Source organism: Anastrepha obliqua, chromosome 2, assembly GCF_027943255.1.
Source record: "Anastrepha obliqua isolate idAnaObli1 chromosome 2, idAnaObli1_1.0, whole genome shotgun sequence".
NCBI classification, from domain to species: Eukaryota; Metazoa; Arthropoda; class Insecta; order Diptera; family Tephritidae; genus Anastrepha; species Anastrepha obliqua.
In genome coordinates this window covers 27,612,177-27,627,349 of record NC_072893.1, presented here as the reverse complement: position 1 = coordinate 27,627,349, position 15,173 = coordinate 27,612,177, and the positions used below count along the sequence as shown (strand labels likewise).

The window sequence follows — 15,173 nt, the reverse complement described above, 5'->3', positions numbered from 1 at the left end:
ACTGGATGGAAAGTCCAGGACAGAGGCAAGCAAAATGCATCCTTCCTTCTAAAAGAGCATCAAATGTGCTATAAAACCTAGTTTGAAAGGATTCTTAGAACGCTTACTGCATGCTACACGGGGCATTGTTATCTTAGTTATCATTTCAGAAATCTGAGTAGATCTTGTGGTGGCAAGGAACCAAGATGGTCGCTTCTTAATACATCAGTGCCAAAGACCTTAAACCTAATTCGAGTGAAGGCGGGGCAGACGCACAGGAAGAGTTTCGTCTCATCCTCCTCTTCACAAGCTGGGCAGAGTACACTGTCTGAGATGCCCATCCTTTCTCTGTGCTTCGCCCACAGAAAGTAGCCCGTCATCAGTCCAACCAGCCGTCTGCACTCCGTTCTGCTAAATGACAGGAGGGTTTGCGACAGTCGAGCAGACGTGACAGGTAACATCAGTTTAGTCCATCTGCAGCCTCTCTCAGCCTGCCAAGCTCGCTTGTGAGTTGTAGTAACCCATTTGCTAACCGCGGCTTTGATGGCCGCAGAAAGGAGTGGCAAAACGGGCTCTAGGCCAAAGAAGTTGACCTCAGAACCCCTCTTAGCTAAGGAGTCAGAGGTCTCGTTAGCCACGATACCCACGTGTCCCGGGACCCATGTTGGGCTATCAGGCTATTATGTCTACCGATATAGTTCAGCCTGGATTTGCAGGACTCGACTACCCCTGATGTGGGGGTAGCGCCGCTTGGCTGTCGCTGCAGACACATATAGATCTGACTCTCCAATTTAAATTGTTTAAGGTAGCGGCAGGCTAATCGCCTACCCTGTCAGAAATCAAATAGATTAACGAAACCAACGCAACGCAAGTCTTGTCGAGGCCCTATGCTCCCAAGAGGGGTGAACAAGGAAAAAAAAATTGTTTAAGGTACACCTCGACATAGTCTACTTTTAGACTAATACACTTCGTCCAGCGCTATTCTAGTTTGTTCACCCCTTCCGAATAATCGGATTTATCTAAGCCTGAAAAATAGCCATTCGTTTCGGCAATCACCAGCTCGTTTGATAAAATCTTTTTCCCCACCAGTCATTTCTAAAAATAGAGCATCAAATAGTAGTGCGAGGGATCCAAGGGAGCCAACTCTGAAGAAGAGAGGAGATTTGAAATGAGTTGGAATCCTATTTCCATTAATTTTGTGACCACAACTGCTGAGACGTGAATTGGTTCTTTGTCTTGATGGAACAGGAAAATCACTCGACCTCCTCAATTCAAACGAAGGCCAATCACTAAGAAATATACTGATCTGGCTGAAACTTGGTGTGTGTTCTTCCCAGAGATGATGCTAACTAAACTTAAGCTCGATACGCACCAGTAGTGCCATCTCTCTCTGACTTTGCACGGACTTTCCAAGCGATCCTCGTATAAAATGTTAAAATTATTATAGTTATTATCAATTGTTAAAGTGCTGCATTATCTTTTCAATACACTTACCAAATCGAAGTCAGTAGTCTCCATGCCTTCAATAGCTTTTGAAAAATCCGGCACTGCAACAAAAAAAAATTTAAAAAATTCAATTAAAAAATTATTCAATAAATTACATTCTCGCATTAGTAGTTGCTAATTTTTACCTGTTGCCTTCGTGAAGTCTTCAGGACCACCACATTGCAAATCGTCAATTATGTATGAACGAAATTTGAGCGCCGCCTTAGAAACTAATTGCTTTGGAATTCCTATTTTAAAGGCGCCTTGCATGCCGCCTTTGGCCTTAAGGAGCGAAACATTTTTTATAGGGTACAGGTGCTCTATAAGTGGTATGAGTCGTCCGCCCCAAGAGAGGGAGGGATTTGTTTGTTCGCTGATGCTGTAACATAAATATTACGAAACGATAAGAAGTTATTTAAAATGTAATTTATAGCAAAATACATAAAAGAAATCAGCTCTATTTTTACATCGAGTAGAAGTTTTGATTTCTATCAGATAAAACGGCTTTGGATAGGCTATCAAATAAGCTAAAAAACTTGAAGGTTACAGGGATTCCGCACATATGCAAATATACAGGGTAGTCTAAAGAGCACAAGTTTTGTTTCGAATCGCGCCTTGGTGCATATCGATGAGTTGGTGGATGTTGTGGCCATAGGCATGCAACTCAAACTAGGTTATGAGAGTATTAAAGAGAATTTGGCTAAAAGAACTCGGATTTATTAATGCTGACGATTGCCTGAGGTTGTAGGTGGGCCATAACGTTCTGCTAATATTGCATTTCGTCTGGACTTTCCACCTACAGTCAGCGATTCGGAGGTATTTTTGGGAAATTGTGCTCTTGACTGCACCTAATGGTGTGAGTACCGATTCTGCAAGAGCGTTATTCATGGCAGATCCCCCTCTTGCTAGTTCATCTGCTTTTTCGTTACCTTCAATGTTCCGATGTCCCGGGACCCAGATTAAGGTAACTTTATGGTTTTCACTCAAGATGGTGAGGCTATTTCTACTTTGTTCCACCACTTTGGAGGTTGTTGTGGCCGAACCCAGTGCCTGGATTGCAGCTTGGCTATCCGAGAGAATAGCGATATTACCCTTAAAAGAGAAATCTGCGATTAGTAGCCTGCAAGCTTCCCCAATCGCCAGTACTTCCGCCTGGAAGACACTGCTGGTATTAGGGAGACGCACAGATTTCTCAATTTTAAGTCTGTAAGAATATATGCCAGCTCCAACACCGCAGCCCATTTTACTTTCATCCGTATAGACTGTAGTGTCGAAGTTGTTTAGAGAGAATCCCTTATTCCATTCTTCCTTAGTTGGAAAGAGAGTGGCAAAATTCCTATTGAAAGTTACCGTCGGGACGATGTAGTCAGTTCTCACCGAGATTAACTGAGTTTGTCGCAATAATAGACTAGCATGACCATAAGTTTTTTCTCTCCAGCGACCCGCTTCGTTTAACCTAAATGCACTCATGGTTGCCGTCTTCTTAATATGTAGGTCTATTGGAATAACGTGTGTCAGTACATTGAGAGCCTCTCTAGGACATGATCTGATTGCACCGACCGTTATTGCACATGCTGATCTTTGTATTCTGCTGAGTAGTTTGGTATTGTACTCTCTCCCTTGAGCCTTCCACCAAACTACCGAACCATACGATAGAATAGGTCGTATAACCGTCTTATACAGCCATAAATTATGCTTAGGTTGAAGACCCCATCTTCTTCCAAGCATACGTTTACAGGCATATAAAGCAATTTCTGCCTTCCTTACCCGTTCTTCAACATTTAATTTCCAGCTTAGTTTGGAGTCCAGAATTACCCCTAAATACTTTGCGCTGGGTGATAGTGAGAGAGTTTGTCCGTTAATATTTGGTAAGGTAAAAGGTGGTACCTTATATCTGGTGGTGAAAAGCATAAGCTCTGTTTTACGTGGGTTTAAACCTAGGCCACAGCCTGTGGCCCAAGAGTTAAGCTCGCCTAATGCCCTTTGGATGATCCCACTGATCGTATTAGGACACAGTCCTGACGCCATCAACACCACATCATCAGCGTACGCCACCGCTTTTACCCCACCTCTATTAAGTTTTATTAAGATTTTGCTAATAACGCATAACCAGAGAAGTGGAGACAGTACTCCCCCCTGTGGGGTGCCTCTGTGGACTTTCTTGGTTATACTGATATTACTCATATTAGCTTTGATGATCCTGGTTTCTAGCATAGAGATGACCCAATTACTGATGCAATTGTCCACCTCTAAGTCTATCAACGCCCGTTGGATCGCATCTGTACTAACATTGTTAAAGGCGCCTTCTATATCCAAGAATGCCGCCATGGTATAATGTTTGTTCTCTAGAGAGCCCTCTATTGTTCGGATTACCTCGTGAAGCGCTGTCTCCGTAGATTTGCCTCGGATTATTCCTCTGAAAAAAATCTTGCAATTGAATTTAAACAACCGTCCCCTTCGTTTTTATTTTTCAGTTCCGAGCTTAGAGCAGTTTATTCTGCAGAAGCGCATTTTTTATCTCGACTGTTATGATAACAGACGAATTTTCGAAACAACTAACACACGTAACACTACTACGTCATCACTGAAAGCTTTAGTGACATCTATCAGCTCATGAAGCTTATGCTTTTGTTTGCGTAAAGTTTCAGGTCATCAACAAATAGAAGATGATTTTTTTTTATTTTATTTTAATTTCGATTATTTTTTTTTATTTTACTTTTTTTTTATTAATTAAATCTTACTTTACATTATTTTATTTTATTTTATAATAGTTCATTTTATTTTATTCCATTTCATTTACTATTTATTTTAAATTATTTTAGTTAATTTTCTTTGTTTTGTTTCTCCCTTTTTCAATTTTGTATTTAATTTTATCTTGTTTCATGTAAATTTTATTTAAGTTTTTTTGTTTTTTTAATTTTACTTTATTTTAATGTATTTTATTTCATTTTATTTTATTTTAGTTTACTTTATAATATTTTATTTAATATTATATGATTTTTTATGTGGCGGTTGCCGTGGCCGAATGGGTTGGTGCGTGACTACCATTCGGAATTCAGAGAGAATGTAGGTTCAAATCTCGGTGAAAGACCAAAATGAAAAAAAAGATTTTTCTAATAGCGGTCGTCCCTCGGCAGGCAATGACAGACCTCAGAATGTATTTCTGCCATTAAAAAACTCCTATTTCACTACATTTGACTTAAATATTTTTTTTTGTTTATTTAATTTTTGTTTTAAAATTTTTTATTCAATTTAATTTATCTTACTCCATTTGATTTTAATTTATTTTGGTTTTAGTTTACTATTTTTTATTTAACTTTATTAAATTTAATTTTATTTGATAATAATACTTTATTTAAATTAAATTAATTTTATATTTGTTTCTAATTTTTTTTTTATTTTACTGCATTTCATTTTTATTTATTTTTTGAGTATATTTGATCTTAGTTTTAATTTTTTTTTAAACTCGTTTATATTTGGTTTTACTTCATTTTAAATTAATTTAAATTTGTTTTATTTCATTTCATTTCATTTTTTATTTGGTTTTATTGCATTTTTATTTTATTTTATTTATGTGTTATTTCATTTTTGATTTCAATATTATATATTTTATTTTCAATTATTTTATTTGACTTTATTTCATCTTATTTTTGAATTAATTTTATTTCATTCCTTTTCATTCTATTTTAACCTAATTCGTCTCATTTTATTTTACTTCATTTCTTTTATTTTATCTAAGTTAATTTTTTTTTTATTTTTTTCATTTTATTTTGATCTCTACTTCATCTTAATTTATTTTATTTTTTGTTTTAAATTTTTTCTTAGTTCTATTTTATTTTATTTTATTTTACTTCATTACATGTTATTTTATTAAAATAAAAGCAATTTTATTTTTGTTTCTAACTTTTTTAAATTTAATTTAATTTAATTTTATTATTTTTTAACTCCATATAATTTTAATTTAATTTTTTTTAATTGTTTTAGTTTTGCTTTTAACTTTTTTAAATTTAGATTTTTTTATTTCACTTCATTTATTTAGAATTTATTTTATTTTATTTCATTTTGTTTTATTTATATTAATTATTTCACTTAATTTTATTTACATTATTTAAATTATTTTTTGGTTTCCCACATTTTTTAATTCTATTTTATTTTTACCGTTTCATTTTAATACCATTTTTTTGTTTTTAATTTTGTTAATTCATCGTATTTGATTCGATTTTTTTAATATATTTTCACTTTATTTTATTTATCATAATTTTACTCCACTTCATTTTGATTTATGTTAATTTATTTCAATTCAATTCAATTTATTTTATTTTGTTTTCTTTTATTTAATATTATTTTCTTTTATTTTTTTTTTTTTCATTTTTTTTATTCCATTTAATTTTTTGCTTTATTTTAATTATTTTTTTTTTCATAAGACTTGTTTCTAATGCACTTGGTACTTGGATATTTGTATTGGGCCAACTTCATTTCGTCATAGTCCAACTATATTTTTCTGCATTGTATTTTGAAAAACTTAACAGAACTCACATTAAATACAGTGTCCAGTGCTCGTTTGCATCCTTGGCCTTATACTTAACCGGGTCCGCCCCTTTTTCATATTTTATTGACCAGTTATAAATTATAGTCTCGTTATTAGGTATATTGACGGATGATATCACTTTAGGCAGTGCTCTGGCATGCCGACAGGAGCAGGCTTCCTTAATGCAATCTATGAAAAAAGACATGTTTCAGGTATTATTTAATTGTTTAAATTTATACGAAATGGCAAATTGCAACACTCACATGGCACCGACACAGTCGCCCGCTGTGACACCGCCGCGTTAGATGTTTCCACTATCACTGAATAATTGCACCCAAACATGAAACCACACTCATTTTGGTCCACCTGCGTCATCGGATTTTCTGGTATAATCATCTGCTTTGTATCCTTTGTTTAAGCATAAATGTACGTTAATAAATATATTGCAAAGATTTTCCATTTATATATAATAAATATTTAGTGGTCATATTTATTATATAATAAGTTAGTCAAACTTAAGAAATCACCAAAGGGAACGTGGGTTAGTATGAGGGCTGTTGATGTTGCTTTAAAAATTCTGATTGGTTGTAGCTACCTTGCGGTTGTTATGAAAAATACCGCATTATCTGGAGGCGGTATTACCTGGGGACTGCAAGGCCACCAGGCGAATCTTGACTAATCAGATGACATCTGTCTTCTGTCCCACAACTATCTTGACATGAGACTCGCCTTGAAATTGCTGAATTTGGAGAAACGATTTATCAGCTGAAAAAGTCACTGCGTCTATGACAACAGCCATCCGACGATGGTGACGAAGCTTTAGTGGCTTGCGATGGATCGTATGGATCTCACAAATATGTGCTTTCAAGAGAATATTGCCACATGTCATACTTCATGAGAAACATTGAAATTTTTATGTTAGAAGAGAAGTTAGAAGGTTACGTCATATCACGTGGCGGTGACATTTACTAGCCATCGAGATCGAGTGACTTAACACCGCTCGACTATCTTCTGTGGGACTGCGTAAAACCTCTGGGCAATGCCCACAAACAAAAATTTGCGCTGGCAGATTGAAGACACATAACTCGCATTCTTTATGAAATTGAGCTTTATTAATGCAAAGATAACATCTGACAGTGGTCCACTAGGATGCGCCACATACTGCTGAGCCGCAGTAGTCATTTGGCCGAATTTTTTTTATATATTTTTTTACATCTTCAATATGAAAAGGGAAAAAATGTATCCCAGCCCCTGCGGACCCATTTCGTGGTCTAAGTGGCATCGCTGCCTCTATGTGCGATGCGGCTGCCAAACCTAACCTAACCTAACATGTTAATAAATTATTAAGTAATCTGAAACAAATGCACCGATATCAACAAAAACTTCGGACTGCTTGCCCGAAATTATATTCATCGCATGCATTGGAAAAAAAGAAACAAGTTTGCCAGCAGCAAGTTAAATTGTTGCTATGAGAGCTTTCGAGCTTGAAAAAAAAGAATATTGACAAAAGTTGATGCGAATAGGTTTCGGCAGCTACCTTAGTAATACAATAAAAATAAACAAGATGGCAGAAAATTAATCATCCCATTGGTTTCGAATAACTTTTTTACTATATAAAAAAATTTAATTTTGACTGGTGGACCTTTGAATTATTTGGACCTTCAGTGTTCCGTTGTTTGTCTGTTTATATTATATATTAATTCTTCTTCTTTTCGTGCTGTCGAATGCAGCTTTAGAATCGACAAACAGATGGTATGTGTCAATTCTCCATTCATTGGTCTTTTTCAAGACTTGGCGTATTGTGAATATCTGGTCGTATCCTTTAGCTGTTTAATTCACATTCATTTGCAAAAATTATAAATCCTCCGATAGGGTGATTAATTTTGCGCCACCTTGCATATTGCTATATTCGGCCGCCGTAGCCGAATGGGTTGGTGCGTGACTACCATCCGAAATCCCCAGAGAGAACGTAAGTTCGAATTTCGGAGAAAGACCAAAATGAAGAAAAAGATTTTTCTAATAGCGGTCGCCCCTCGGCAGGCAATGGCAAACCTCCGAGTGTATTTTTGCCATGAAAAAGCTCCTCATAAAAAATATCTGCCGTTCGAAGTCGGCTTGAAACTGTACTTTGTGGAACAACATCAAGACGCACACCACAAATAGGAGGAGGAGCTCGGCCAAACACCCAAAAAGAAAAGGGTGTACGCGCCAATTATATATATAATATATATGTATATATATGTACATATACTTAAAACGATAACAATTTTTAATTTGTAACAAAATTTTATTGTTCACATTTCCTGGTTGCAAGTAAAATTCTTAAGGGGGAAGTCTACTGTGAATTTTTCAAAAAATCGATTTTTTTTTTATTAGCTTAAAAAATACTTTGAACCCTCTTAAATAAGGTACAATATGTGTTACAGCTGGCTAAATTTTTCTTCGTTGAAATTTCGACCTTTTCCCGAAGCCCTCCAAAGCGCGTACCTGCTAATACTGAAACTTTAAACGCATTTTTCTCGAAACTAAGTTTTTGTACACGGTGTACACGATATCTCGAGTTCTGATAAATGAATCAGCTTAAAAATTTAATTATATATTCTCTGTAATAGTGTCTCTCGTCTGACATAGGATTTTTTTGATATCGTTATTTGTTAAATTGTTATAAACAATAGTAACATCAATTTTAGGCAAAAAAAAAGAAAAAAATTTCAAGAATTTTTTTTTCAACGCCAAAATTTTTTATCGACATAATCCTACGTCAGACGAGAATCAATACTATGTATATGATAACAATATTTTGTTTTTTTGTTTTAGATCACCGAAACGTAAGATTTCATGTACACCGTTTAGGCACCTAAGAAAAGCGGACCTGCGCTTGCAGAAGTGCCACAGCGGCCATTTTGAATATTTTGACTTAAATTTTTTTTTTCAAAAACTTAAATATATAATAAAGATAAGAGTTTAAATAGATTTTATGTACGAGCAATATTTTGTTAGAAATAAAATCCGGAAAATAAGCCTGTTTTTTCCCTTGTCACAGTAGACTTCCCCCTTAAGGGGGAACGCCACTGTGGGAGGTCAAAAAATAGTCGAGTTTTGGGAATTTTTTTTTCGAGGATCGGACAAAAGGCAATTTATTATATGTGTATTAAACTATGTTGATGTAAATTTTTATTAAAAAATATTGAAAATTGACAAATTTATGTAAATAAACGTAACGAGTTAAAAAAAAAATTACGTCATCTGGTGGCATCGATACAGCAATGCATAATTATCTGAAATCAAAAAACCAAAATGTTTATTAATCTACACAATACGTTGTACGTAGCTGTTTGTTTTTTGACAAAATGGTGGTGATTTGTATGTATTTCGATGTGTGTTTTTCACCATTTTTTTTATTTTCAACAGGCCCAAAAAAATTTTTATTTTCAAAATTTTGAAAATCGGCGATAGCCAATGCGATTGAAAAAAAGAAAATTAAAATCCGTTCATTAGTCTTCGAGAAATCGTTGCCATCGTATCAAAAAAGTCGTTTTGAGAAAAACGCGTTTAAAGTTTTCATTGGCCGTTGTAACTCACTACCTGCACTTATCGTATTGGGTATAACTTCGTTAATTTTCAAGATTTTATTGTAAGTTAATAATTTTTTTACATATTTTTGAATATACATATCTATTTTAAGAAAATGCAAAAAAAAATCGATTTTTTTTAATTTTCATAGTGACGTTTCCCCTTAAAAAATTTACAGAAATCAAACCCCCGGAGAAATGCAATTAAATAATCATAGAAGTCAAAAATTAGTTTACTAACTTTAATAATTCCATAGACACTGCAGGGAGGTTCACTGCATTCCGTTGAATTTTGTGCAGTCACAATAATATTATATGAAGTACCTGTAGATTTGCACTTATTATTAAATGCGGCATTTATTAAAAACGAAAGTGGACTAACCTTTTGGCATATTGTCCCCCCAGCTAATTAAAACTTGTACAATGTCGCCTCTTTCATGCAAAGTAACGTTCGTGACAATGTCTGCGGAGTATTAAGAATTTGAATAAATTACGGCTAAATCAAAGTAAGGACTCATGCAGCTATATTTTTATGTACAGTTGCGATCACATAAATAGTAGCGCGAGGTATTGAAAAGGTCTGAATATTTATTTATTTTTTTTACAAAAATATTGTTGTGAAATTTTCAAACTTTGTATAAATTTTAAAAAAATTGAACAAATTTTCATCAACATTTTAAACTTTTTCTTCAATAACTTATATGAGTTTAAGGTTACTAAAAATTTGCGTTGTTTTTTGATAATCTTGTTTTTGTTGACGGTGATGTGATTTTTATTCTAGTATGAACTATATGTATTTTTATAAATATATATAAAAAAAGTTCAATAAAAATAAATAAAAAGTTAAAACTTTGAAATATTTCACGCTCCTATTATTGTGACCGCCACTGTATAGAGATATTTATACATAAAAATTACCTGTTATTTCACCAGTACGTGTTAAATGCTGTAAGAAAAAGATTTAAAATTAATGCCAAGTAGCACCTGCAGATATACTAGGTGGGTGTCAAAGTAAACTGATCTCTTTGGTGAGACTATCTACACGCCTCGCAAAGGTATATCCTTCACTGATGCTCTGCCAAAGCTTTCCGATATTTGAATGAATATACACGAAATACTTTTGCCGATATAAAAAAACTTAGTAGCAAGAGTAGAGTAAAGTCGGGTATTCTGGGCACCATTTTACCTTGATATTACATAATTTCTGCCAAAATAATCGTAATGAAAAAGCGATAATTTTTTCTTTCTAACAGATATTGAATTATCTTTACATTTTATTGCGAAATATACCCTAATATAATCGTTTTCGTCTGATAATATAGAAAAACTGAAACCACCTTCAAAGTTGATGAAAAGAAAAATAGTGGGTAATATGGCCCAGGGTATTCGGGTAAAGTGGGCCACTAGATAAAACCATCAACCACAATTGTAAGAGTTCATGAGAAGTCAATGAATTTATTCATATATTTTTTTTTAATTTAATTAATGACCTTCTTGGTTGACTATTTGAAAAAAAAGATTAAACTTAGGTAAATATAAATCAACATTCTGTATAGCAGATGGTGGAAATTTGTATTTCTCATATTCTTGCTTAAGTGAATCTAAAAACATTTTTATATTTTCTTTTGTGAAACCCATTGCTACATTAAAAGACGTTCCCGTTGGAGAGCGAAAACTAAATTCATTTTTTGTACCTGCGCAGGAATCCATGCAGCCAACCTTTCCCTGCACATTGCTTAAGAACCGAGAATTTGTTTGGCATTTTATTTCTTTCCGCCATTTGAAACGCCAGGAAACGAATATCGTGTCCTGTGAGGCCGAAAAGTCTTGATTCCATTTCTAATGTGTATTTTACAAGGTTTTTTTTCTGTGGCTTCGTCCTAGTGGGGTTTTTAAAAGCAAGCTAGAAGATGCATTACTCCTTGCCATTCTCTGCAATGTAAAACGCGGCACATCAAAAGTCTTTAATGCAAAAAGTGTGCCCACCTCCTCATTCCTAACATCTACAATGGCTTTTTTCATTATACCATTTTCTTATTTCTCTATTTTTGGCTAGTCTAAATATGTATAGTTGGGAAATACAAAACAGGAAAATTAACAAGAATTAGGAAAATACTAAAGGAGTAATGTGGGCTACTAGTTCACAATACTCGTACCCGACGCTGACTAGCCCACTTAGCCACTGTACCACTTCCAAAAAAAAGTTTTACAAACTTTTATTTAAATAATTTAAAAAGAGTTTCATACCGCATTAAAAGATGCAGAATAGTTTAATAATTCTATCTGAACTTTCACACTCTAAAAATAATTACTTGCTAAAAAATACCATTAATACTACACGCTACTATTGAAAAACAAATCGACTGCATTTCACAAAATATTTCGATCAACTGCTCATCAGTAAAGAGTCCAATTCAAAAAGCGAGCAGCGTAAAACATCCGTTATATGAATTTTGAAGTTTATAAGCAATCTTTCTAGTGCATGTTCGTTATTATGAAAAATACAGACGTTGACCACAATACCCGAATAGCCCACAATACCCGATCTTACTCTATATATAAGCCCTCTTCTATTCGCCACTTCTCTGCGCGCTACCACTTGCTAACGCTTGGCGAAAAGAAGATGCCTTTAGAAGGCGTATATACAAATTGCTGTCCAAAAACTTAACGAGAATCGATCGATTAAAAAGTTCGATTACAAGAATTTTCAAAATTTCAAAAATAAATTCAGATTCAATTTAGTAAAAATTACTATCTGGTTCTTACTTGGCGTTTGGTGAGTGAATTCCAAACATCATGGATTTTTCACCACGACAACGGATCATCTCATAAGATTATCATTGTCAATTAATTTCATGGCGAAAAAAACTCAAAAGGTGTGGTCAAAATCAAACAGTTAACTGGCTCCTAGCGAATTTGAAGATATCAGCTGATTGGCTCAAGTAACCGGCGGGCTGATGACAGCGGTTTGTTTACGAAAAAACTGAGATTGTGTTGGCGATTTACGAAATAAAGCAATACAGTCTCTCATCACGTCGCCTCATTGCCGTCTGAACAAGGACTGATTAGATGGGTATGTGAATATGTGTGAAATGAGCGGGCAGAATTCTGCAGCTGAGTACCCAATGATGTTGCAGCCGAAGTTACTCGCTCAATTTCGTTTTTCAGCCTAGCTGAAGGCCAAGCCTGGTAATCTAGCAACCTTGCTAGCGAACAACCGTCAATTTACCTCATGGTGAAAATAATTCAGAAGGTGTGGCCAACATCAAACCGTTAACAGACTCTCAGCGAATTTGAAGATATCAGCTGATTCGCTAACGTCACTTGGGATATGACGGCAGATTCGACAAAATCGAGTTTGTGTTGGTTATATAAGAAAAAAATCAACCCAATCTCCGCACGTTGCCATCTGAACCATAGATGACTAGATGCGACAAGGATGTTGGGTTTAGAAAAAAATCTTTTCACCATGTTTGTAAATGAGAGACTCTCTCATTTCGTGTTTCTCAATTAGAAACTCGTTTGAGTGCTTGGCAGGACTGCCAATTCTTGGAATGAAGAACAGCTGATAAACGAAATAGCAGGCTACCAGAAATAAGGCACCAAACATAAATTACGAAAACAGTTCGATTTTTAAAGGCTCCTTTTGAGCGACTTTTTTGTCTTTCCGAAACTCAAATTACTACTTCAATAGATAACATAAAAGGAGATCCGCGGCAAGTTATGAAGTCGATTTCAAAAAATACGTCTAAAAATTAATTAAATTATATTAATATTATATTAATTAATTGAATTATTCCTTAGCTAAAGTGTATTATTTCGGAAAGGAAATGCTTCTAAGCTCACCTTCAAGTGCCCTTTGACTTTTTTCGTTTTCTTAGCAATCTGTCAAACAAAACTTTGTCAATTATAAAACTTTGGCAACATAGGAGTAATTTATTTGAAAATTTTCGTACAATTTGAACTCAAATTGACTAACAGCGATTTGCTGTTTTCAAAAAGTACAGAAGCAAAAAAAAAATCTAGCAATAAAATTAAATGCCACTCAAAACCAACTGGCCTTTAAATATATCGGCCAAAGCATTTAAAAAGCACTGTCTCGACCTGCCAAGCCCTTTTTAAATTATAGACCGATATACAATATTAAAAAAAAATGATACTTAAAATGTATTTTTCTCTGTTTAGCTTAACGTCTTAAGTCATTCTCAAAAAATTTTTGTAAAGAAAAGTTGAAAAAATTAAATTTTTTTAAAATGGGAAAACGGACCTCATTTGAAAAAAGGGAAGACGTTCTTCGTCATTATAAAGAGGGCAAAACCAACGAAGAAATTGTAGAAATCATTGCTATTAGTTCCTCAACTGTCCACGAAAACAGGATAGAAGATAAGGGCAGATCTGCGCCAAATAAAATATTTAATGATGCAAATAAGAGGTGGATTGTTCGCAAAGTTAAAGAAAACCCCGATTTAAGCGCTCAAAAATTAACGAACGAAGTCGAAAAATACTTAGGCAAGATCCGTAACCCTGAAACTGTTCGTAGAGTTCTGGGTGAAGAAAATTTTCATGGAAGGACTGCCTGAAATAAGTCGTTGAATAATGCGCGTAATGGAAAACAAAGAATCTCTATAGAGTTTTGCAGACAACATTCGAACAAAGACATTTCGTTCTTTAAGTCCGTTGCTTTTGCGGATGAAAGCAAATTTAACCTTTTCTGGTCTGATGGCAAGTCCTGCAAGTTTGGAGAAAACCAAACTCCGCGCTTAACCTTCATGTGCCCGGCTTACTACCTTTGTAGTAAAGTGTGAAAAAAAGTGAGATAAAAAAAAATTTTCCGAAACAACAATGACCGAATTTTTTAGTAGCTTCCTGATTATCAAATCAAAGTCAATTAAGAGTATAATAACACTCGAACTATTATTTGCCTGACCTCTAGACCCTACTTGAAAAAAACATCATCTTGCGGCCGGCTTACTACATTTGTAGTAACCATATAAAATGTATGCAAAATAGTATTTTATAGTTGACTTCAGCTTGAACTAAGAGCATTTATAGGTCTTGTGTTAACTACTAGCAGGTGTAAATAAATCAAATGACGAAGATGTGGATGTGCTATGGAGCCAAGAATGCATTTGCTTTTATCGAGCAGTAATGCCTAAGTCACGCTTCAAAGAAATTGTTCGATTCATTAGATTTTACAGTGAGCGTACAAGAGCAGTTAGGCTAGAAGCCGATAAGGCTGCTCCAATATCTGAATTGTGGACACAAATAAACGCAAATCTGCGCAAATATTACCAACCATCTGGAGAAATTACTGTAGATGAACAATTATTTGCTTATCGCGGTCGAACTAGGTTTACTCAGTACATACCCTCTAAGCCTGCCAAGTATGGGATAAAGGTTTGGTTTGCATGCGATGCTAAGTCGTTCTATCCACTCAAAAGTGAAATATATACTGGAAAAAACTCAAATGCTGGTCGAGCAAATAACGTAGGTGAAGGTGTTGGGAGAACACCGGAAGGACTATTATTTGTGACATTTTTTTTACATCGCTAAACTTAGGCAAGTATTTAATGTCCAAAGGTCTTGCTATTCTTGGTACTGTTCGTCAA

The 15,173-nt window shown here is 34.6% G+C and overlaps 1 protein-coding gene across 1 annotated transcript in view; it reads right to left on the bottom strand.

Annotated features, from left to right (window-relative positions):
• Nucleotides 1-15,173, bottom strand: part of LOC129239128 (receptor-type tyrosine-protein kinase FLT3) — a 31,777-nt gene that overhangs the window by 13,251 nt on the left and 3,353 nt on the right. The window contains exons 2-8 of the mRNA XM_054874441.1: nucleotides 10,483-10,510; nucleotides 9,947-10,027; nucleotides 9,806-9,888; nucleotides 6,256-6,400; nucleotides 6,001-6,181; nucleotides 1,611-1,843; nucleotides 1,474-1,526 (exon numbers count right to left, since the gene is read on the bottom strand). Coding sequence (XP_054730416.1) covers nucleotides 1,474-1,526; nucleotides 1,611-1,843; nucleotides 6,001-6,181; nucleotides 6,256-6,400; nucleotides 9,806-9,888; nucleotides 9,947-10,027; nucleotides 10,483-10,510 — 804 coding nt within the window. The remainder of the gene's footprint in view (nucleotides 1-1,473; nucleotides 1,527-1,610; nucleotides 1,844-6,000; nucleotides 6,182-6,255; nucleotides 6,401-9,805; nucleotides 9,889-9,946; nucleotides 10,028-10,482; nucleotides 10,511-15,173) is intronic.